The sequence below is a fragment of the Cnephaeus nilssonii genome, assembly GCF_951640355.1.
Source record: "Cnephaeus nilssonii genome assembly, chromosome: X".
Lineage (NCBI taxonomy): Eukaryota > Metazoa > Chordata > Mammalia > Chiroptera > Vespertilionidae > Cnephaeus > Cnephaeus nilssonii.
In genome coordinates this window covers 5,600,597-5,624,609 of record NC_137071.1, presented here as the reverse complement: position 1 = coordinate 5,624,609, position 24,013 = coordinate 5,600,597, and the positions used below count along the sequence as shown (strand labels likewise).

The following is a 24,013-nucleotide window of genomic DNA, read 5'->3' as shown; positions in this document are numbered from 1 at the left end:
ACCAGAGATGCCAAAAATGGGGACACAACTTCTGGACAGATGACCTGGGCCTCCCCCCCCCGCTCCCCCCTCCCCCTCCAGACGGCTTTATTACCTCATACGCAGCTCATCTTAAACCAATAGAATTGCTCGGTGAACGAGAGTGTCTGACTCAGATATCTACCTCGGAGGGAGTTTCTGCTACTTTAGGGAATTGGGAATTGTTAACTGGGTTTGGGGGTTGAACCTTTTTTTGTTAGGGAAGAAAAAAAAAATCCCTGGGATCCATCTGTATTTTGGGGGTGTTTTGTTGTTGGTGGTGGTTCTTAATTTTTAATTGAGTTTGGGGAAGTAGATGTTTTTATATGTTGATTTCTTTTTTATCTTAATTACTGGCTTTCCCATATTAGGGGTGACAGCAAAAGGGGTCATGATAAGAGAAAGGGGAACAAGGGGACCGGCGAAGAGGCCCGGCTGGCTCCTGTCCACAGGAGTACATTTAGCAGGGCACCAAGCCCGCCCCCCTCAAATCACTTAGGTGTCCTCCTTTGCTTTAAAGGCCCAGGTGTTCTCTGCTGGTTGGGCAGCTCCCGCTGCACTTGGTGTGGAGGCAGCTGGGGGCTTGCTTGGCTGGCCTGTGCTCCCTCCTCTCTCAACCCGTGGGCAGGGCTGGGCACAGTCATTTGGAGGCAGTGCCACCTTCCCCTGTGACATGTCTTTTTTTTTAACTATGCAGGTTGGAGGGGAGAAGGGGGAAGGGTTATTGTGAAATAAGTATGGGTTGGGATGCTTGTGTATGTTATCTCCTTCAGTTTTCCCAGAAATGAGGTATCTTTGTTCTCAGTCCAAAATCATGAGGGTGGGGAGAGGAGAGAGGCTGCAAAAAGCCAGGTATGGAGGGAAGTAAAGTCACTGCTGCCCCCTCCTTGGCCCTGAACCCCTCCAACAGCGTCAGGATTTCACAGACTGTCACCATGGGGAACCCCGCCCGTCAAAGATCCGGCAAGACTGTGGGCAGGTTGGGACTGATGGGTGGGGGGCGGGAGGCACAGGTACGGGCAGTTCTCAATTGTAAACTTATAGTTTCACACACACACACACACACACACACACACACACACACACACACACACAAAGGCAGTTTTAAATAAAGAAATTTTTCCCCTGGGGGGGGGGGGGGAAGAAAGGTTTGGGGAATCTTCGTAAAGGAATATACTAGAAATTTTGAAAGAATCACTGTATGTGTTGTCTAAGAGACTGGAAATGGTTTGTTGGGGGAGGGGGTAGGCTCCCCCCAGTGCCTCCAAATGAAATGTCCAAAGGCAAGGGATATGCGGGAAGTCAGCCTTACCAGGGCTCTGTCAGAAGGGTTATGCTCCTTCACCTACTGCCATTTAGGAATGTCTGCTTTGATAAGAGAACCTAGCTTTCCTAGACTGTTAAGGTGCCAAGGACTCATGAAGTCTTGAACCCATTACACTTTTATTATGGGCTGCAGAAACTTTGGTAAAGGTTAATTAGTGCTTATTTATCCTTATGGGGTGCTTTTACATCTCCTTTATCACCACCAATATTCGTTACTTATTGATCCTCTTTTATTTTTTCTTATGCTATATAACTCGGTTCCAAGAAAGGACAGGTCTGTAGTGGGAATCATATGACGGCCTGTGTTTATTCAGGCAGGCTGAAGCAATCCTTTTGCAATGGAAGAGGCATTTTTTTTTCTTAGATGCAAGATCTAGGGAATTATGGAAATGTTGGGATTAAAACTAAAGCATATTTGAGGTTCTTTTCACCACTTCAGTCATGATAAAAATGTTTTGAAACTGATATTCTCCGGTCTTTTCAGGCTTTTGGTGGAAGGAATGCCAGGAACAAAGATGTTTTCCTTAATTTTGTTGTTCAATCAGGTTGCTTATAACCCACGAAGGCTGTCATATTATCATCTTTAGAACTTTCAGGATTGCCTGCTTATTCTGCAAGGCAGCTGGTTGGGGCAGGCTTGGCCAGAAATGCACTGTGTTCTCTATCTTCTTGAACCTCACCTTTCCTGAGTGTTTGGATTCCACCAGCTTGTGCCTGGCCTGGATGTTCTTTGACTGCCTATGTGATGGGCCTCCCCGGATGAGGCCTCCTAAGCCAGGCCAGAGAGTGTGGCAACTCTCCTGTCAGTTCTCGCTCTGCTTCTCTCCTTTCACTGACATTCGGGGCATCATTAGAGTTGGAACGCTACTTCCCCACCTTTTCTCTAACATTTTCTTCGTCTTCTTCACTGGTTTCTATGCTAGCATGTTTTAATCGAAGGCTCTCTGTAGCTGTTACACCTTAGGACAGTGGTCGGCAAACCGCGGCTTGCGAGCCACATGCGGCTCTTTGGCCCCTTGAGTGTGGCTCTTCCACAAAATACCACGTGCGGGCGCGCACGTACAGTGCGATTGAAACTTCGTGGCCCATGCGCAGAAGTCGGTTTTCGGCTCTAAAAAGAAATTTCAATCGTTGTACTGTTGATATTTGGCTCTGTTGACAAATGAGTTTGCCGACCACTGCCTTGGGCTTTCTTTCTGTGCTATCATTGCAGGAGAAGGTTGTATTTCTTGCTTCTGAAAACAGCAGGGATAATGTGAACTAATACCCCGGTGGAAGGCCTAAATAATACATTTCACTATTTGGGCCTTACATTTGTATTTTCATGAAAAGCCAACAGTTCCAAAAGGCCTTCAATGGAAAAATTCAGCAATCCTCACCTCCTCTCTACCACCCTCAACTTTTCCAGCTGTTTCCTCTGATATCTACCTCAGTGTTTCTAAATAATATTCTCATATCGCTGTTAGGAATTTCCAGACTTTCCACTGTGTTGGAGGAGTATTTAATGTCCTTGGACAGCCCCGGTGCCCACTGCATTTTCCTTCTCTCCCCTGCCCCACTTTTATTTTGGAAATGGTTTCTGGTCTTGAGGTGCTTGTCAAGCTCATCCCGAGTAAGCAGTAAGTCAGGCTTCCTGAGTCATTTGAGTCTATTCTCATTGGTTCATATCAGAACATTTCTTGAATGCTAACTGTGCCAATAAGTGAGCAAACTACATCAAAGACTCTTTCTGAGTAGATGGACCTAATGCAGTAAGTAAGAGTGGACTGAAAAATCACAGTACACTTAAAACAAGAAACTAGGAGGAGCTTATTGCTGAGGTCTTCCTAGCTCATTCAAGTTGTCTCAAACACGAGTGGAAATTGGGGCTGTGAATAAACTTAGGACTTCTTACAAGTCTGTGGCAGTCTTATCTGCCCTTTTCTAGAAAACACATAAGGGGCCGGGCATTTGCAAACTGGAAGCTCATGCCCTCTGTCACCTCACTTCAGTAATAGTTAATCTAGGCATAATTAATCAACCAGAGAGGACAGGAAAGGGATGCCAAGGCCAAGAGCACTTCAGAACTGAGCACTCCATTCAGCAGGGGGTGTAATCAAGTTTTTTCTCCACCCCTTCTCCTCTGTGACTTTTAGAGCATACTTGGGACACAGGGTTCGGAAAATTCTTCTGGGGCATTGATAAGATCAGACAAGTTCTTGGAAAATTTTTAGCTCAGCAATTCCAGTTGCCAATGCTTTCTATAGAGCAATATGTGGTAGTTAGGGTATGGGGGGGGGGGAAACACCAGAAAGAAAGGTTTTTATGAGAGGGAAGCCTGAACAATTTCATTAGAACAAGTTAACTCACCCAACTGTAGTCTAACAACGTAAAAAAAAAAATGGATGAAACAAAACCATGAGATTACAGTGAACAGAACTGAGAAAACAGCAATGATAATGAGAACAGGATTGTCATAAAAATCAGGTGTTTCTGAATTTCTGTGAAGTAATCGTAAAAATAAATCTGAAGTGATTTAGTTTGTTTATTCGTTCATTCATTCAGTGCATACCATATACCAGTTCCATATATACCAGGGGCTAGGAACACAATGGTAAGTAAAGCAGCATGCTGCAACTCTCAAAGATTTACAGTCAAGCACACAGAGCGCTCTATAGACCCCAACTGACAGATGTGCGGTGATGGGGCAGGCATAGAGAGAGGACCCTGACTAGACTGTGGTGTCCAGGAATATCACTGCCTGTAGAAGCTCATCTATATATACAAAAGGCTAAGCGACTGTCCGACCGTCCGACCAGTAGCTATGACGTGCAATGACTACCAGAGGGCAGACTCTCCGACCGGTAGCTATGATGCACACTGACCACCAGGGGGCAGACGCTCAACACAGGAGCTGCTGAGCTGCTGTGACTTGGCAGCAGCGGTTCTTGGGTGACGCACCCCTGAACCAGAGAGGAGAGAGCCCAATTCCGGGTTGTGTCAACAGAGAATCGCCCTCTCGCAATCTGGGACCCCTTGGGGGATGTTGGAGAGCCGGTTTCGGCCCAATCCCCGCAGGCCAGGCTGAGGGAACCTACCTGCCGGAGGGACCCCGCTCATCCTGCAGACTACCTTTGAGTCACAGTGCCACAGGTGCAGTCGGTCGGGGAGGGACCGTGGGAGGTTGGTTCCAGGGTGTGTCCGGCCCATCTTGCCCAGTCCCACGGCGTGTCCGGCCGTCTCACCCAGTCCTGCTCTGCCGGCCACCTTCTAATTAATTTCCTTTCAATGTGCACCAATCCGTGCACTGGGGCAGTAGTATTGTCTAGTTGAGCTAACATTTCAAGGTTGAGGGTGGTGTGATTTAGGAAAAGAGGGTAGAGGAGTGGGAGAAGATGTTCTGGGCAGAGGAAATAGGAGGACCTGAAAGAAGGCCATGGTGACCAGAGCTCAGAGTGTGTGTGGAAAGTCATGGGAGGTGAGGCTGGAGGACTAGGCTGGGCTGATACCATGCAGTCAAGGATTTCAAGCAGGAGTAAAACCACATCTACTCTGCCTGTGGTGTACAGGGAGGATGGCGACCATGTGAATATGCGGCAGCCAGTCAGTAAGCTCTGGCTGTAGCTTGGGTGAGGGGCTGTGGTTTGAGTGGTGGTTGGAACTGTGAATGAATGCAGGAAGTCTGGAGGGGAAATTGATAGGATTGGACAGATAGAATATGAGGGATGAGGAAGAGGGAGACATCCAGGGTGGCACTTAGGTGTCTGACCTAGGCAGTGTGCCAGAATGACCTCCTTCTAATGTTTCTACAAATCAATACTTTAGGTATACATTTCTACAAAGATTGACAGATCTGCTTATGGAAAATCTTTAGTGGGCAGTGGGAGAGGGAGGTTATTATGGGAGGGAGTGAATAACATATTATGAGGCCCCAGACATCCAGAACTTGAAGTGTGAACATTGCCCAGAGCTGACAGGTCGAGTAATGATGGGAGGAAGGTCACAAAGACGCCCCTTATAAATTTTTTACTAGTGATTTGAATGAAAGATGAGAAGCAGACATGGAAAGGAAACATACTGTAAGGCCTGTATAAAGTAGGGATGCATTTGAATTAGAGAATTGGAAGGTATATCAGATTTTACTGTTTAGGGAAGATCCTTAAATGATCATGACTCTAGAAGTTAAACTTGAAATTTGGGAAATTACATTTTTATGAGATGACAAAACCAGACTTGTTTTGTTTCCTAAGGTGATTGATATGCCGGAACACAACCCTGGCAATTTGGGAGGAACAATGAGGCTGGGCATAAGAAGAACTGTTTTCAAAACGGAAAATTCAATATTAAGTAAGTTTCTCAGATTGTTGGTTTTAAGACATCGGGTGTCCTTCGCCTTGCCCCTTCCACCTCTCCCGCTTTCCTTCCAGACTTCCTCTCCCCCGTCTCCCCCTAACCTCCTGCTTCCCAATTCCTTTCCCCGGAGGGGTTGGTGGAACACACGTGGATGCCCCTTCCCATTTGATCTCCAGGGTACCCTGTCCAGTGGGCTGTTCGTGATTTACCCATGTTCCCGGACATGATCTTTCACTGGGAGAGCCCTGCTTCCAACTCGGTTCTTTGGAATCTCTCCATTATGTTGAAACCCACTCCCTGTTTAATTGTTTCATGTCTGACTGGCTTTAGCCACTAATTTAGGAACTTCTTGAGAATGATAGCAGGTATGTCTCAGAAGTCTATTTCTCTGTTCCCTCAGTAGCTCCAGCATGGGGAGAGGAAAATATGATGCCATATTTGCTGATCTACTGATATTTGCTAATCTTCCACTCCTGATAAGATTACTCTAATTTCTGTGCAAGTTTGCCTGTAGATTAACATATTCTATGAGAATAACTTAATGTCAAAACCCCCGAAAGCACTTAATTCAATTTAATAAATATATCTTGAGTAACTTACCGTATTTTCCGGCGTATAAGATGACTTTTTAACCCAGGAAAATCTTCTATACGCCCAGTCGTCTTATACGCCGGAAAATCTTCTATACGCCCAGTCGTCTTATACGCCGGAAAATACAGTACGCACCATGCTAGATTCTGCAGATAACAGTAGGACCGGGACAGATACCAGCCCTGCCCTCCCGGGGCCTCAAAACAGAGGAGAAAGTGTGATGAAAGGCATAGTGCAAGGTACTAACAGGGCTATCTACAGAGGAGGGAGCCCAGTATCTGGGGCATCCAGCATCATTCCTGTGAAGTTTTAAGAATGTCTGAGAAAAATGCCTTCTTAACTCAAAGAAGAAATCAGATCAGAAATATGAGTTTCTCCTTGAAGGATAATAAATAGCTTCTAAGAAATAGAAAGCTTCCTAGCAAACATAAAATTGAAAAAGGAAAAGTTTTAAAGGGTACACATTTCCCCTGCTTTCTCTGGATAAGAAACCATTGTTCTCTAAGTGACTTTTTCTTTAAGAATATAAGAATTTTTCCTCTTTGTGGCTATTAACAACGACTTTGACTTTCAGATGTTTTCAAATATTTGACACTGCTTTGTTCAAATGATTGCCTAAGTGACCAAAAATAGTTAGACATTTAATGTTTTTAAATTGCATTTGTAAAAGATTTAGTGATAATTATATTAAGCTTTTAAAAAGAGCATTTGTTCAATATATTTAAATATTTTATCTGTCTTGATAGAAATAAAACTGATTTAGGATTTGTTTTTCTTTACATAATATTGATGATTTTTATTAATTTTAAACACAACACCAAAACTTGTTGCTTAATGTCTTTTGCCTGCCTGGAAAAATATTTTAAACAGTTTCATTGATACTTAATTTACACACTATACAATTCATCTGTGAAAAGTGTACAATTTACTGTTTTTTATTGATTTCACAGAGTTGTGCAGCTATCAACACAGTCAATTTTTGAACATTTTTATCATCTCAAAAAGAAACCTTGTTCTTTTTAGCTATCACCACCATCCCTCCAGCCCTAAGCAACCATCAGTCTACTAACTGTCTCTATAGTTGCCTATTCTGGACATTTCATATAAATGGAACCATATGACATGTGGTATTTTGTTGGGCTTCTTTCATTTAGCATAATATTTTCTTTTTTAAAAAAATATTTTCATTGGTTTCAGAGAGGAAGGGAGAGGGAGAGAGAGATGGAAACATCAGTGATGAGAGAGAACCATTGTTTGGCTGTCTCCTGCATGCCCCACACTAGGGATGGAGCCAGCAACCCGGGCATGTGCCCTGTCCGGGAATCGAATTGTGACTTCCTGGTTCATAGGTTGATGCTCAACCATTAAGCCACGCTGGCCGGGCTAGTGTAATATTTTCAAAGTACATCTACATTGTAGCATGTACTTCATTCCCTTTTATGTCTAAATAATATTCCATTGTATGGACATATAACATTCTGTTTATTCATTCATCAGTTGTTTGATATTTGGGTTCTTTCCAGGCTTGCCTCAAATTGAAATTATGCTTCATAAGCATATGAACCCGTGGTCCCCAGCAGGCATAAAGTTTTGCCCTCCCACCTGTGTGAGATCTTCCACAGGTTTCCCAAAAAGGTTGTGTCAGAGGGCCGAAACCGGTTTGGCTCAGTGGATAGAGCGTCGGCCTTTGGACTCAAGGGTCCCAGGTTCGATTCCGGTCAAGGGCATGTACCTTGGTTGCGGGCACATCCCCAGTAGGGGGTGTGCAAGAGGCAGCTGATCGATGTTTCTCTCTCATCGATGTTTCTAACTCTCTATCCCTCTCTCTTCCTCTCTCTTCCTCTCTGTAAAAAATCAATAAAATATATTTTTTAAAAAAAGGTTGTGTCAGAGATAAGAGATAAATACAGGACCACTGTACATGGCTCTATTGAGTGTCATAAAAATATAAAAGCATATATATAGCACCTTAGTGTCTTGTGGGTTTTTTTTTCCCCCAGTCATCATATTTCTTTTGTAGGAGTTTATATTTTTCACAAGCCGGCACATTTCTTTTGTAGGATTTGTTTTTCTCTAGTCAGCCCATTTATTTTGTAGACTTTTTTTTTTTCCTACTCAGCACATTTCTGCAAGGATGGTAGGAACAAAATACATTTGGCCACATTGCCTGTGACGATGACTTACTGTTTTGATGAAAAGCATTTTGATGCTCTTCATTCTTTATTTATATTTGATTTATAGGCCGGGCTTGCAATGCTCTGGATTAAATGGAAAAACAGGAAAGTAAAGAGGTCTTTTTGTTTTGTTTTATTTTGTTTGTTTGTTTTAGTAAAAGAGAATACTTTAAAATAGGATCAAAGCCTAAAAATATTTATAGACACAATGGCTGGATTACTAGAGTGATTCCAACTTTTATATTCATCAAGAACAATTCCTCTTTTCTTCTTACTCACCTGTTAGTTCCTTAAGGGTTATGAAAACTATGGATTTGATTTTTCTTCTTTTTGAAAAAATATGTTTTTATTGATTTCAGAGAGGAAGGGAGAGGGAGAGAGAGATAGAAACATCAATGATGAGAGAGAATAATTGATTGGCTGCCTCCTGCACGCCCCACACTGGGGATCGAGCCTACAACCTGGGCGTGTACTCTGACCGGGAATCGAACTATTGACTTCCAGGTTCATATGTTGACGCTCAACCACTGAGCCAGGCCATCTGAGCTGATTTTTCTTCTTTTTAAGCACTTTATTGGGGAAAGATTGACATACAAAAAGGTGTACATATTTAATGTATACAACTTGTTGAATTAAATCTGAGTTTCCTGAAGTGGAGATTTGGATAAAAGTACTGCTAATCATCATTTGTTCTATTTATAGGAAATGTGTTCCCAGAGGCTCACTCCCATCATGTGTTTTGAGTGTGTGTGTGTGTGTGTGTGTGTGTGTATGTGTGTGTGTGTGTGTGGTCTTGGTCTGCAAAGGCCTTTTCTTATAAAAGGACTAATGATAGTGTATTTGACATTTTTTTTCAAACTACATATTTCTGACCCTTCTTTTAAGTATTAATTGCTTAGTCATGGTCTTTTCCAAACTTTATCTATCATGCTTAGTTTTTATATAGTCTTTCATTGTAGCATGACTTTAAAAATTTTTTTTATTGATTTCAGAGAGGAAAGGGGAAGGAGAGAGAAAGAACATCAGTGATGAGAGAGAATCATGGATTGTCTGCCTCCTGCACACCCACACTGGGGATTAAGCCCACAACCCAGTCCGGGCATCGAACCATGACCTTCTGATTCATAGGTTAATGCTCAACCACTGAACCATGCCAGCTGGGCTGGGCATATAAATTTTAATTGAGTTAAGGAACTGCAACCTACTGATTGATTTCCTATTGTTAAAAATTTCAGGTTGTTTCCTGCATTTTGTTAGAAAAACGCTGATGGGAAGGAATATCTTGACACAAGAGTTTATGTAATTTTTTTTTATTTCCTTGGGATAGATTTCTTGGAGTCAGACTGTTAGGTCAAAGGGTATGAACACTTTTATGACTAATACTTCTGCCAGATGGTTTGAAAGAAGAGGTGAACCAGTTCATAATGAACTGTACAGTAGTGTTCTTGCTTTCTCTCGTCTTATTCTTTTTGCTAGTGTATTTATGATTTTTCTTCTTGCTCTATTAGCAAGAACAAAATAGCCGCTCCCCCCTTTTAAGATGCTAAACATTTATTTAGGAACATTTATTTAGGATCATAAGTAAATCACAACAAACGACACAGCTGATAAGCTGACAAACAGCATAAGTATCACTTATGGATGAGGGATTGTACGAGGGAGGGCTTTTGAAGGATATTACATTTTATTAGCTTCTAAATAATAATAAAATATTAAACAAAATAATAGACCTACTTATGCTGTTATGATTGTTGTGAGGATTAAATAAGTTAATTCAGGCAAAGCACTTGCCTATAGTAATATTCACTATTTTTAGTATTTATGTACATACAACCTGGTTAAGTCCCCGATTACCTCTGCAAAGAGAGTCTCAGTGTGCTACTTTACCCAGGGAAAGCATGGGAATCCACTTAGAAGAGTGACATCCCAAGCTCCTGTGTGCACAGCTTGGGACGCAGGTGTGCTGATGCCAAAGGCAGTTCTCAGTGACTCCTCCAAAGACAAAGCCACTTTCATATTTATAATCTAATGTAATTTGTTTCAATGCGATTTTTATTTGTAGCCCTTGGCACATAGGTAGTGTTCAATATAAGCTTGTGGTACCAAATCGATTGTGGTGACTCATTTCTAATCCCCTGAATTGAGAATTTCTGGAGTTTTAATTTTTCATGATCTCTCACTCAGAATCAAACCGGTGCATTTGGGAAAACACAGAAAACCAAGACAACTGTGTTTTTTTTCTTTTTCTTTTTAAAAACTCTTTGAAAATATTAGATGCTCTTCTCTTCCATTCATGATCCATCACCGTGATGGATCTAGTTTCCATGTGGCTCCTTCTGTAAGTCCTTGGTTATAAGGCTTCTCTCCAGCTAGTCTTCAGCAAAAGATTTTGTGAGCTCCAGACCACACAATAATGTCTCCTTTATGTGCATGGGTGGAATTGTTGAGATGGAGGTGTAGAGCTGAATAGGGAAGGAGGATATTGTGGGAGAGATTTCAGAGATCTGCTCACTCCCAAACTAGCCTATCTTGCTTTTCTGAGGGGATGGGATTATGTGTGTGTGTGGAGTCCTGAGAATCAGATGATGAGTTGTATGTGACTTCTTTTTAAAAAAATATATATTTTATTGATTTTTTACAGAGAGGAAGGGGGAGGGAGAGAGAGTTAGAAACATCAATGGGAGAGAAACATCGATCAGCTGCCTCCTGCACACCCCCTACCGGGGATGTGCCCACAACCAATGTACATGCCTTTGACCGGAATCGAACCTGGGACCTTTCAGTCCGCAGACCAATGCTCTATCCACTGAGCCAAACCGGTTTTGGCTGTATGTGACTTCTTGTTCCTCACCGGCACTCTTCATAAAGCCTAGATGCTCAAACTTAGAGTCTTGCCTACAGTGCTGTTAGAGTTCCAGTGGGAGGACCCAGCAAGCTTTCTGTATGTAAGGAACAGCAGAGTCTATTTAAGAAGATGGGGCCATGGGATATAGACCTAAGCTTTCTGAGGAAGGACAAGGGGGCCTGAACCTCCTCATTATTTTCCTAAAAGGAAGGTCCACTTCCCTTGTTTTTCACAGTTAAAAGAAACAACAACTTGCCTAAGGCTAGTTGATTTTTAAAAAAAAATTACTTGGAAATTGTTTGGGAAATTTAGTCCCCAAGTGAAACTTCTTCTTCCATTACTGAGATTTAGGAACCCAAAATGACAAATGGCTAATAGCTGAACAATCTGCAGTAACGTTGCTCCAAAGGAAGAAAACTTGTGCGAGTGAAATAGAATTACCTAAATGGGTATCTTCCCAAGCTAACTGTCCTCAGCCCAGGTGACAGATGTCATCTCTAGTGCCCTTCCAACTTGTAGCCTTTGGTTTTATTTCAGGTTCTATAACGCATCTCTGAGGCAACTTAGTCCTTAGTTCCTGGGTCTTGGTTTCAGGATTGTAACCTCAGAAGTTGGGGCTAACTGGTAGATGAATTCTCAGTACAAAACCCTCTAGGAATTCATGACCAGTCACTTGATGTGTGTGGCTGAGTCAAGTGCAGCATCTCTTGGCTCTGTTATGGGACCTCAAGTCATAGACTCAGTGACAGGGCTCAAAAGGAAGGTGGAGGGCACGAACCCTGCCTTGATGTTTCTTTCAGTCAACCTGGGTCATTAAAGCATCCACACCAAAAGGCAATGTACATGCTCTATGTTTTTAGAGTCTCTTGCACCATGGGTAGAATTAGGCTTCACTGCTCTCTTCTCCTCCCCTGCTCTTTCCCATTTATGGACTTTTTAGAATGCTTTCAGGATATTTCTCTTCTCTTCCATTCATGATCTAACACTGTGATGGATCCAATCTCCCTGTGGCTTCTTCTGTAAGTCCTTGGTCATAAGGCTTCTCTACAGCCAGTCTTCAGTTGGTTATTCAGGATGATTTTTCTATAATTTAGCTGTAATTCTAGTTTGGTCCTGGGAAGAGGTTAGTGTAGCTTCCACCTAATCTGCCACCATCTTGGATCTCTCCAAGGCCCTTTCTTATTGTACTTTATTTTGCATTTCTTTCCATTGCTACAAAGTAGAAACTCCTTCCCCTGCCAAATGTTGACTTACTTGTGTGTATACTGCCCATGTCTCAGTCTCCACTAGCACTTAAACATGGGAAGGGAGCTATCTATCTGCCCAAAGTCTATTACCTAAATGGTCTAAACCAGGCATCGGTAAACTTTTTTCTCTAAAGAGCCAGATAGGAAACATTTTTGGCTGTGAGGCCATATGATCTCTGTCACAACTACTCAACTCTGCCATTGTAGTGTAAAAGCAGCCACAGGTAAATATGTAAATGGATGAGCGAGATTGTGTTTCAATAAACCTTTATTTATGGGGACTGAAGTTTGAATTTCATGGCATTTTCATGCATCATGAAATATTCTCTTTTTAAAAATATATTTTTATTTTATTTCAGAGAGGAAGGGAGAGGGGGAGAGAGAGAGAGAGAGAGAGAGAGAGAGAGAGAGAGAGAGAGAGAGAGAGATAAAAATACCAATGATGAGAGAAAATCATTGTTTGGCTGCCCCCTGCATGCCCCACACTGGGGATTGAGCCCGCAACCCAGGACTGTGCCCTGGCCGGGAATCAAACCACGATCTCCTGGTTCATAGGTTGATGTTCAACCACTGAGCCACACCAGCTGGGCATGAAATCTTCTTCTGATTTTTTTCAATCATATGAAAATGTAAAACCATTCTCAGTCCAAGGGCTGAACAAAAACAGTTAGGGGAATCCTGTTTTGCCTCAAGGTTGCCATGGTTTGCTTGACCCTGATCAAACAGAAGCAGCACAGGCTGAGTGAAGCACACACACAAAGGCTGCTACCCTCCTGAAGAGGGTTCAGGGACACCTCCCCACTTGTCCACTTGCTGCCTAAATATCCTATTTAGTGACAGAACAAGGCCAAGAGGGCTTTCAGAAGTCATTTGATCCAAACTCTATTTTTCAGCTGAGGAGTGGAGGGCCATGAAGTGACTCACAGTCGGTGGGTGATCAGAACAGGCCTGCTCACTACTCTTCTCACATAGTTTCTAGTCTCTACTGGAACACATGGCCTTGGCTCCACAGCCCACCATTACGTTCACTCTCTAAAACAGTGCTTCTCAACCTTCCTAGTGCCGCGACCCTTTAATACAGTTCCTCATGTTGTGGTGACCCCCAACCATAAAATTATTTTCGTTGCTACTTCATAACTGTCATTTTGCTACTGTTATGAATCGTAATGTAAATATCTGCGTTTTCCGATGGTCTTAGGCGACCCTGCTAGTGGTTCTCAACCTGTGGATCGAGACTGCTGTAGAGCCTAAGACCATCGGAAAACACAGATATTTACATTACCATTCATAACAGTAGCAAAATTTCAGTTATGAAGTAGCAACGAAAATAATTTTATGGTTGGGGGTCACCACAACATGAGGAACTGTATTAAAGGGTCGCAGCATTAAAAAGGTTGAGAACCACTGCTCTAAAATGTAACTCTCAAAACACACATTTTACAATTGTTAAATGCTTTACCTTTCAGATATGTATATTTTATTGCATGTAAATTACACCTCAATTTGTCCAATGCTTTAACTTTCAGGTATGTATATTTTATTGCATGTAAATTACACTTCAATTTGAAAAAACACCCCATCTTTTAGATGCGAACATAGATGGTAGGACTTATCCCCTTATAGTGACACCTTTATTTGGTTGATTAACTCATTAGATGACTTTTGAAAAGTAGGGGTACTTTGAGCCCTAACCAGTTTGGCTCAGTGGATAGAGTGTCCGCCCTCAGACTGAAGGGTCCCTGGTTCATATGGCTGTGAGGCCATATGATCTCCGGTCAAGGGCATGTACCTTGGTTGTGGACATGATCCCCAGTAGGGGGTGTGTAGGAGGCAGCTGATCGATGTTTCTCTCTCATCAATGTTTCTACTCTATCCCTCTCCCTTCCTCTCTGTAAAAAAATCAATAAAAATACATTTGAAAAAAGTAAGTGTACTTTGAAGAGTGAGAAATCTAGAATGAGGTGTGGCTAGAGATGGAGGGGGTCAGGCTCAGGTGAGAGGGGAGAGAGGGCACCGAGGAACATTTTTATGGGAGGGTTTTAAGATTCCAAAAGTAAACTGGATCGTTTTGCCTGTGGCTCAGCTGAGCATGAGATGGGAAGATAAGAGAGTACAAAGCAATTCAGACAAGGTTCAGAGCTCATTCAGGGGACAGCTGACCACTTGTTTGATGTGTTTCCAAAGTGTTACAGGCACCAGGCTTACGTTTTTTTTTTGGTCAGTTCAGACATGTTGCCACGACTTGCCCTGGAATGGAAGCAAGTCTTTATCTGTGCCAAGTGCGGTTTTCAAACCAAAGTGCCATCTACCAGAAAGAACATGTTTTTTGGATCAGTCCGGTAACGTCAGTCAGGTTAACGTGTTTGAATGCAGCACACTCTGATGCATGTGCGCTGGTAGAAATGCTAGAGTAAACTCAATTTAAAGCAGTCTGAATTCCACACGCAATTTGTATAATTCTGCCCTCCGAATCAGCGTCCAAATGGTTAGGGAGCCCTTGCCTTCAGAAACAGAGGAATGCCAGGGGTGGAAGGGTGCACAGGAGCTCTGAGCGCTCCGGGAGGCAAAGGAGTTAAAGGGTCAGCCCCTGACCTCTGTGCTGAGCTGGGCGGGAGGGGGCGTCGTGAAAAGCGAGTGGATGCCATTTGCCCGTTAGGGGTGCCCAGACGTGTGGAGGATGTAACACCAGGACATACTGGAAGGAGCCAGGAGCACCCTGCAGGGCACCGGACACAACTGGAGATCAGGTTCTGGTGATTTCCCATTTAGAATTCTGAGATAATAACCCTCATCCCCAGGGCAGGTAGACAACGAGGGCAGTGAGAATTGACTTGGCACTGGCAGATGTCACCTGGCAGAGGAAGCTGGGAGCGCTCCTCTGGGCGATGCCACAGAGTCTAGGGTGCAGAAGGCCAGCACAGCCAGGCTGGACTCAGAAGGTAGAAATTGAATGTTTTAGAACAAGACTTCATTCCTTTTGGGGATCTTCCTTGCATCTATAATAATAAAAGTGTGATATGCTAATTAGACTGGACGTCCTTCTAGATAACCTTCCGGATGAAGCCAGGGCTGTGAGGGAAGCCCGGGTCCCAGGTGCCAGAGGGAAGCTGGTGCCAGCAGCCGGGGGAAGGAAGGCCTACTCTTGTACGAATTTTGTGCATCGGGCCTCTAGTTTTCTTATAAGAAAGAGAAGGACTTACCTGGCCATTGTGATTCAGTGATTGAATGTCAACCTATAAACCAGGAGGTCATGGTTCGATTCCTGGTCAGGGCACATGCCTGGATTGCAGGCTCGATCCCCAGTGTGGGGCGTGCAGGAGGCAGCCAATCAATGATTCTCTCTCATCATTGATGTTTCTATCTCTCTCTCCCTCTCCCTTCCTCTCTGAAATCAATAAAAATATATTTTAAAAAAAGAAGGAAGAGGACTTGACTAAACTCTAGGTTCTACTTTACTGTAAAAGAAGGTTTTTGTTCTGAGAACACAGAGGCAAGAGGCCAACTAGGAGGGTACTGAGTGGGTCCCAGTGTTAAGGAACTGGGTAAAATTCATGGTATTGGAAATTCAGAGTGGTTCCATCTCACATTTGAAAGAACTGAAAGAAATAGGGATATGGGGAGACAAATTTTCATGGGCTGGAAAAATCGTTTTTGCTTTCTTATCTCTTATCAAAGCATTGATAGAGAAAAACAGTTTCTAGTTCCTGGTGTAATTAGATTCTTGGGAAGCTTAAGGGAGAGAAAAAAAAACATACCTTGCAAAATGTCTTGGCTGGGTTAATGAGGTGATTTACAAAACAGTTTAAAAGAGGTCACCGGGGACTTAGGGGTGCCGAAGGTCTATGCCATGGCAGTTTGTCATGCTGAGACACAAATTCGAAAGGATCGTGGTGGGGCCTTTGACAGTGTGCCAGCGGCGAGCCTGCTGCCTCCCCGTGGACGGACCACACTGCAGAGTGGCTCTTTCCTTGGCTTCGTCCTGCCTTTTGCTGGGAAAACCATTTGCTAATGTGTATTTGGTGTTTTTAAAAAAATATATTTTTATTGGTTTCAGAGAGGAAGGGAGAGGGAGAGAGAGAGATAGAAACATCAGTGATGAGAGAGAATCATTGATTGGCTGCCTCCTGCATGCCCCCCACTGGGGATTGAACCCACAACCCGGGCATGTGCCCTTGACTGGGAATTGAACTGTAACCGCTGAGCCACACCCGGCTGGGCAAATGTGTAGTTGTTAATATGGGAGTGCATAGGTCTGAGACATAGCTCCTTTAGTCATAACAACAGATAGCATTTATGTTCCCCTTACTGGACTAACACTGTCCTGAGTCCTTCACCCAGGGGAGTTAGTGGAGTGGTTAGCAGCCTAGCCCCTGGACCACACTGCCCCATCAGAGGCCTTAGCTGCTATGCCTCAGTTTCCATATCTGTGAAACAGACATAAGAATAACACCTGCCTCGTGCGTGTCACATGAGAATGAAAGCAGTCATATATGTGGGTCTTTAGAACAGTGCTTGGCACAGAAAAAGCACTATTCAAGTGTGGCTGTTAGGATCATAAATGGGAAGGGTTTATTGTATTGACCTGTGATTCTCCCAAAGCTCAGGGTAAACTTCAGTTAGTGACCTAGTATTGAAAGTGGGGTCCCACTGGGGCCGTAGGAAGGGAGAAGGGGTGAGCCTGAGGAGAGGGGGAGCAGACAGCCCCTTTACCTTGCTCCCCACCTGCTAATATGGACTAGCAGAAGAATACAGAAAATGTAAGAAAAGAGATGTTAAAACTGGGATAAACATACTGAATGGGGGGAAAAGAGATACAAACAATGAAAAAGAGGGTAACTTTGCAATGTAGAGCTAAAGGCAAGGACTAGCATTTTTACAGTAGAAAATTAGCATTTTGATACTAGAAAATTGAGATAAGAGCAGATTATGAAAAATAAAATTAGGGAAAGGGGAGGCGTTTAGATATTTGAAATGAGATGTTTTATAAAATTTAAAGGAATGATAAACTAAAATCCAAAAGTAATAAATGAAGAAGAAACACGGTGGCTGGCCTTACTCACTTTCTAAGCATCAGTAATTAAGGTATTATGTGGCCCGGCTGGCATGGCTCAGTGGTTGAGCGTCAACCTATGAATCAGCAGGTCACAGTTCCATTCCCGGTCAGGGCACATGCCCGGGCTCGATCCTGTGTGGGGCGTGCAGGAGGCAGCTGATCAATGATTCTCTCTCATCATTGATGTTCCTATCTCTCTTTCACTCTCCCTTCCTCTCTGAAATCAATAAGAAGTATATTTTTAAAAATTAAGGTATTATCTACATCCTTTCAGTTGTTCCTGTCAGTGCCCCTAGGACCTAGCTTCATTTCGCACGAGGGGAGGGAATCTTAGGAAGGTTAAGTTCACTTGCTAGAATGCTAGACCTGAGCTTATTTCAGAGCCTGCATTCTCGACCGCTTCACTATACCGAATGGCTGGACCTTAATCCAAGAGGGGAATGGCAAAAACCAAACAGCTGCCAGTGCTCAAAGCTTCCTTGTGCCGAGAGCCCTGAGACAGTTTCTCGGGTTTCAAGAGCAGTGTCTTGTTGGAGGAGAGCCGGGGTGCAGAAAGCGAAGACCCCATCCCTGGCTTCTGAAAGGCATTCTGAAACCATGTTTTTGGCTTGAGGCTAGATACAAGCACTGAATCAACATTGCACTGAGCAGCTGGACCAATAGGACCAGGTAGGGAATGTAAACGTGTCAAACATCCAGGTATGAGAAATGCCACAGCCTAAGCTCAACAGTCACTGGCAGCTACAGTGGGCCTCAGGGTTAGAGAGGAAACAGGGCCCTGACCGTTTTGGCTCAGTGGATAGCGCGTTGGCCCGCAGACTGAAGGGTCCCGGGTTTGATTCCAATCAAGGGCATGTACCTTGGTTGCAGGCTCGATCCCCAGTAGGGGGCGTGCAGGAGGCAGCTGATGGATGATTCTCATCGATGTTTCTATCTTATCTCCCTCTCTCTAAAAAATAATCAATAAAAATATTTTTTAAAAAAAAGAGAAAGTGGCAACAGGGAGTGGTAGGGACTGAGGCAAATTGACATGCACTTGCCCCATCAAAGGAGTAACTTTTTCGTGGCTATGGCAATGGATTAATTTTGTAAATTCATTCTTCACAGATTTGTAAGGGATCAAGATAGATTTTGAATGCAGAAAGGAACATTTCCAAAGTTCTGAAAACATGTTTCATTATATACCATGTACTATATACATATATATGCATATATATACAGTCTAGTTCCTCATTCGTTCATTCAACAAATATTTATTGAGTGCCTGCTATGGGTTAGGCCAGTGGTCGGCAAACTCATTAGTCAACAGAGCGGCAAACCGGGGCTTGCGAGCTGCATGTGGCTCGCGAGCCGCAGTTTGCCGACCACTGGGTTAGGCACTCAAAAATTGAGAGGATGGGTCCCTATCTCGTCTGTTATCTTGTAGAGCTTCTGGTCTAGCTTCTGTTTGATTTCATAATCTAGAGATAACAACAGCAATCTCATGGTTCGCTTACTGTTCTAGCAATTCACATATTTTGGTTTATTTAATCCTTCCTACAGCCTTATAAATTAGAGACTATCATAGTCCCCGTTTTACAGTTGAGGAAGCTGAGGCAGAGAGGCGAAGTAAATTTGCCCAAGCCACACAGCCACTAAATGGTGTAGTGGAATTTAAAGCCCGGCAGTCTGGCTCCAGAGCCACTCTACCTCCTCCCTCTTCCTGTTACCTGAGATGTATTAGCAAACACAAAGTTTCCCTTAAGCCTGGCAGCAGGCGTAGGCCAGTTTCAAAGTTCACATGATATCCTGCTAGTCCCAATGACTTGGCGTGTAATTCCTTATATCTTAATTCGTAGATTTTTGCCATTTTCTTCACCATCTCTGTTAATATTGGCAGGCTCTGTCATTGAATTTGCTAAGACATAAGTTGTAATGAAGGAAACAGGGAAGAGATTTTGAACTAGAGGAGGAAAAGGTCAATCACAAAGTCAGAGGTCATAAGGAATCCTCTCAAAATTAGGTCCAAATCTTTTAGCTGCTTTTTCCTGTAACTTCACAATGATAGATATGCTTCCATTTTTCCAGCTGGGCATTACTGTGCTATTATTTTCCATTTTTCCTTTCATTTTTATGAACTGATAGTTCAAGTACCAAGGCTCTATCTTGAATGACCACCCCCCCCTTTCCATGGCACGCTATAGTTCTCTCAAAGGAGCTCCCTGCCTCCACTATTCCTATTTTTTCCCCCTAAAACGCATACCTAAATACTCACTGCCATTAACATCATCACCAGAGAGTTCCGTGTACATGGATAGAATTGCAAATAGAAGTTCAGTCACAGTAACTGATCATACGGAGTCGTATGAGAAGACAACCAATTTGCATTTTCTTCAGTCGAAATCGCACACATCCTGTTCCACACTTCGTGACATCTGGGAGGGTGTGATGATCCCCTGCCTGTTTAACTGAGCACTGCTCCCAGGTCTGTTGGGCTTTGATGATGCGTTCCAGCACTGTTGGCAGGTCCTCTAGTCTCTTGGCGGTGTGCCTGGGGCCTGCATCATGAGGGCTGGCACTGAGGGAATCATCGTTGGCACCTCCGACTGTTCCAGTGCTATAACCCACTTGGCGCTTGGGCCATCCTGCTTCTCCACCTCCCCCAGTGGGGCCTGCTCCTGAGAGGTGTCTGGTGATGGACCCCACTCCTATCCACCTGACGCTGTGGTCACTGGCCATCCCACTGGTCATCATGCCCATTGCCAAATAGGTCATGCCCAAGATGCTGCCCTGGGCTGCAGCACTTGCAGCGACAGTGGCACGTTTAATAAGAAGCTCCACATATGATTCTCAGCCCCGCACTCCTGATTAAGAACCTTGATATGGCCTGGCCAGGTGGCTCAGTGGTTGAGCGTTGACCTATGAACCAAGAGATCACAGTTTGATTCCTGCTCAGGGTATATGTCCGGGTTGCAGGCTCCATCCCCAATGGGGGCCATGCAGGAGGCAGCCCATCGATGATTCTCTCTCATCATTGGTGTTTCTATCTCCCTGTCCCTTCCTCTCTGAAATCAATAAACATATTAAAAAAAAAAAAAAGAACCTTGGTATAGACATGCTCGTTTAATCCAGCAGTCCTCTATTCCTGATGCTCAGCTTGTTTCCACTTGTTCTTTGCTAAATAACAGGAGTGAGCATATTCATGGTTAAATCTCTGTCCTCATTTCTATTTTCTGGGGTAAATTCTTAGAGGTCAAATTTTAGACTCAAAGGACAGGCATATTTTTAAGGTGGGATGCAAAGCATTGTCGCTAGTTCTGTGTGAAAAAGTGTAGTGGAGAAAGCATTGGGCCAGGTGGGAGGAGGCCTGGGCTCAAGGCCGCACTGTGCTGCCAGCAGGGCAGAGCTTTGGGCAAGTTTTTTGGTTTCGTTTCTCTTCCTTTGGTTTCATTTTCTTCTTTTGTGAAATGATCCCCGTTATGAATCTGCACAGAAGCGATAGTGTGGATGTTACTCGGTCTCGGTCTTGCAGGTAAGTGTATAAAAGGAGGGAACATCTGCTGGAGTCCGCAGGGGACTGGCGTAACAGCAGGCTTCCCCTTATGCAATGTGATGGCTTACTTGAGAATTGCTTCCGGGTTTCAAAAAAGTGATTGCTGTCCTGTATTATAAGGGAAGAAAATCTAGATTGCTATCTGAAATCTAGTTCATTTTTAGGCCTCTGATAGAGATTAAAGAGACTTCCCCCACACATATGCCATGGGTGTGGTTCCAAAGCTGATGACTCCAATATTAATTTCACTCTCGTATTGTTACAGGGAAACTTTATGGTGATGTTCCTTTTATAGAAGAACGACATAGACATCGGTATGAGGTACGCTTTCACACTGAATTACTGTGGAATATAGATGCTTAGTGCGAGGAACCCCAGTGATTACAAGTGGACCTCTGAAAAAGGATCAAGGAGATGGAGTCCATGGGTCATGTGGGGGTAGAGTAGATACCAGAACAAGCCCAGGGCTCTGTTTTGAGGGAGGACTGGTGGGAATGGATGCTGAGTAGGCTACCAATAGTGGAAAACAATTTGCTGAGTGTGGGCCAGTTTTGGTCTTATTTCCATTGGGAACTGGCCTAACTGGTGGGACAAAAATTATTGATCTGCTTTGCCTAAGTGGTGGCTAGAAGGTACAAGAACTACTATGTATACAATAGCGTGGCCATTAATTTCTTCATACTTATTTTGCATCTGATGTGCACTGGAGATGAAAGGGGCAAAGACACACTTGTTCTCCCTCCTGTTGGGGAGCTTACATTCTAATTGGAGAAGACAAAATGTAAGATAACAAATAAGAAGAATTACACATTAAATTATGTATCAGACAAGGTACTTGTATCTAGACTACATAAATAATTCTTATAATTCCATCATAAATAATGGCAGAGGATCTCAATAGACATTTCTCCAAAAAAGATGTACAGATGGCTAATAAGGAAATGAAAAGATGCTCAACATTGTTTGTCATCTGGGAAATGCAAATCAAAGCCACAGAGATACCACTTCACACCCACTAGGATAGCTGTAATCAAAAGATGGATAATAACAAGTGTTGGTGAGGATGTAGAGTAATTGGAACCGTCATGCATTGCTGGTGGGAATGTAAAATGGTTGAACAACTTTGGAAAAGAGTCTAACAGTTCCTCAAAAGGTTGAACACAAAGAATTACCATATGACCTAGCAATTATACTTCTATGTAATTAACCAAGAGAAATGAAAACATACATCTTCACAAAAACTTGTACACAAATTATTACAGCATTATTCACAATAGCCAAAAGAGTGGAAACAACCCAAATGTCCATTAACTAATGAACGAAAAATAAAATGTGATGTATTCATACAATGGAATATTATCTATACTAATAAAAGGGTAATATGCAAATTGGTCAGGATGCCCTCACAGTAACAACCGAACAGCAGGCTGCATGGAGCGACAAAGCCAGCAGGGGTGTTAGTGAGGGACGACCAAATGACTGAATAGCAGGCTGCGTGGGGCGACCAGGCTGGCTGGGGGGTTAGCGAGGGACCACCAAACGAGTGAACAGCAGGCTGCATGGGGTGACCAGGCCGGCGGGGGGGGGGCAGTGAGGGGTGACCAGGCTGGCAGAGGGGAGGCAGTTAGGGGTGACCAGGCCAGCAGGGTGACAGTTGGGGATGACCAGGCCTGCAGGGGGGCAGTGAGGGGCGAGTAGGTCACCAGGGAGGGCAGTTGGGGGCAACCAAGCTGGCAGGGGGGGCAGTTAGGGGTGACCAGGCCGGAGGGGGGGCAGTTAGGGGTGATCAGGCTGGCAGGCAGAGGTGGTTAGGGGTGATCAGGCTGGCAGGGGGAGCAGTTAGGGGCGATCAGGCAGGCAGGCAGGTGAGCAGTTAGGAGTCAGCGGTCCCAGATTGTGAGAGTGATGTCTGACTGCTGGTTTAGCCCTGATCCCTGGGATTGGGCCTATACCGGCAGTTGGACATCCCCCAAGGGGTCCCAGATTGGAGAGGGTGCAGGCTTGGCTGAGGGGACTCCTCCCTGCCCCATACACGAAATTGGTGCACCGGGCCTCTAGTTTGACAATAAAAAAAATGTTGATATATGCTATAACATAGATGAACCTAGAAAACATTATGCTAATTGAAAGAAGCCAGTTACAAAAAACCACATACTGTGTAATTCCATTAATATCAAGTGCCCAGAATACGCAAATACACTGAGTGGCCAGATTATTATGATCTCTGAACACATAATAATCTGGCCACTCAGTTTATAAAGAGAAAGAATGTAGATTAGTGGTTGCTAGGACTATGGTGAGGGTGATGAGGGGGGGTTGAAGGGTGATGCTTAGAGAGTGCATGGTATATTTTTGGATTGATTGTGGTGTTGGTTGAAACCTACCATTGAGTTGTACACTTTTAAAAATTTAATATAATTTTATTGATTTGAGAGAGGAAGGGAGAGGGAGAGAGAAATAGAAACATAAATGATGAGAGAGAATCATTGATTAGCTGCCTCTTGCACACCCCACACTGGGGATCCAGCCCACAACCTGGGCATGTGCCCTGACAGGGAATTGAACTGTGACCTCTTGGTTCATCATTGATGCTCAACCCCTGAGCCATGCCAGCTGGGCAAGTTGTACACTTTGAATGGGTGAATTGTAAGGTATATGAATTATATCTCAAGAAAGCAGTTAAAAAAGGGAGAAAAGTTCACAAATTCTGAGAACTAGCCCAATGTGAAAAAAACAAAATAAATGCATGTGTGGTTAAGACTGAGAAGGAGAGGTGGGACCCCACTTTGGTTTTCAATGAGGAAGTGCTTTTTGTGAAGGAGAGGTTGAAAAGTTTGGGGAAAAGCTATGATGAGATGAGTGAGGGAAGGGGCTGTGAACCAGGTCATCAAGTTG

The 24,013-nt window shown here is 43.7% G+C and overlaps 1 protein-coding gene across 5 annotated transcripts in view; it reads left to right on the top strand.

The window, feature by feature from the left end:
- The window catches only part of CTPS2 (CTP synthase 2), a 126,534-nt gene that overhangs the window by 77,026 nt on the left and 25,495 nt on the right, over positions 1–24,013 (top strand). For all 5 annotated transcript variants that reach the window (XM_079765503.1, XM_079765502.1, XM_079765501.1 and 2 more), the window contains 2 exons: positions 5,574–5,670; positions 21,384–21,439. In XM_079765503.1, the coding sequence (XP_079621629.1) occupies positions 5,574–5,670; positions 21,384–21,439 (153 nt within the window). The remainder of the gene's footprint in view (positions 1–5,573; positions 5,671–21,383; positions 21,440–24,013) is intronic.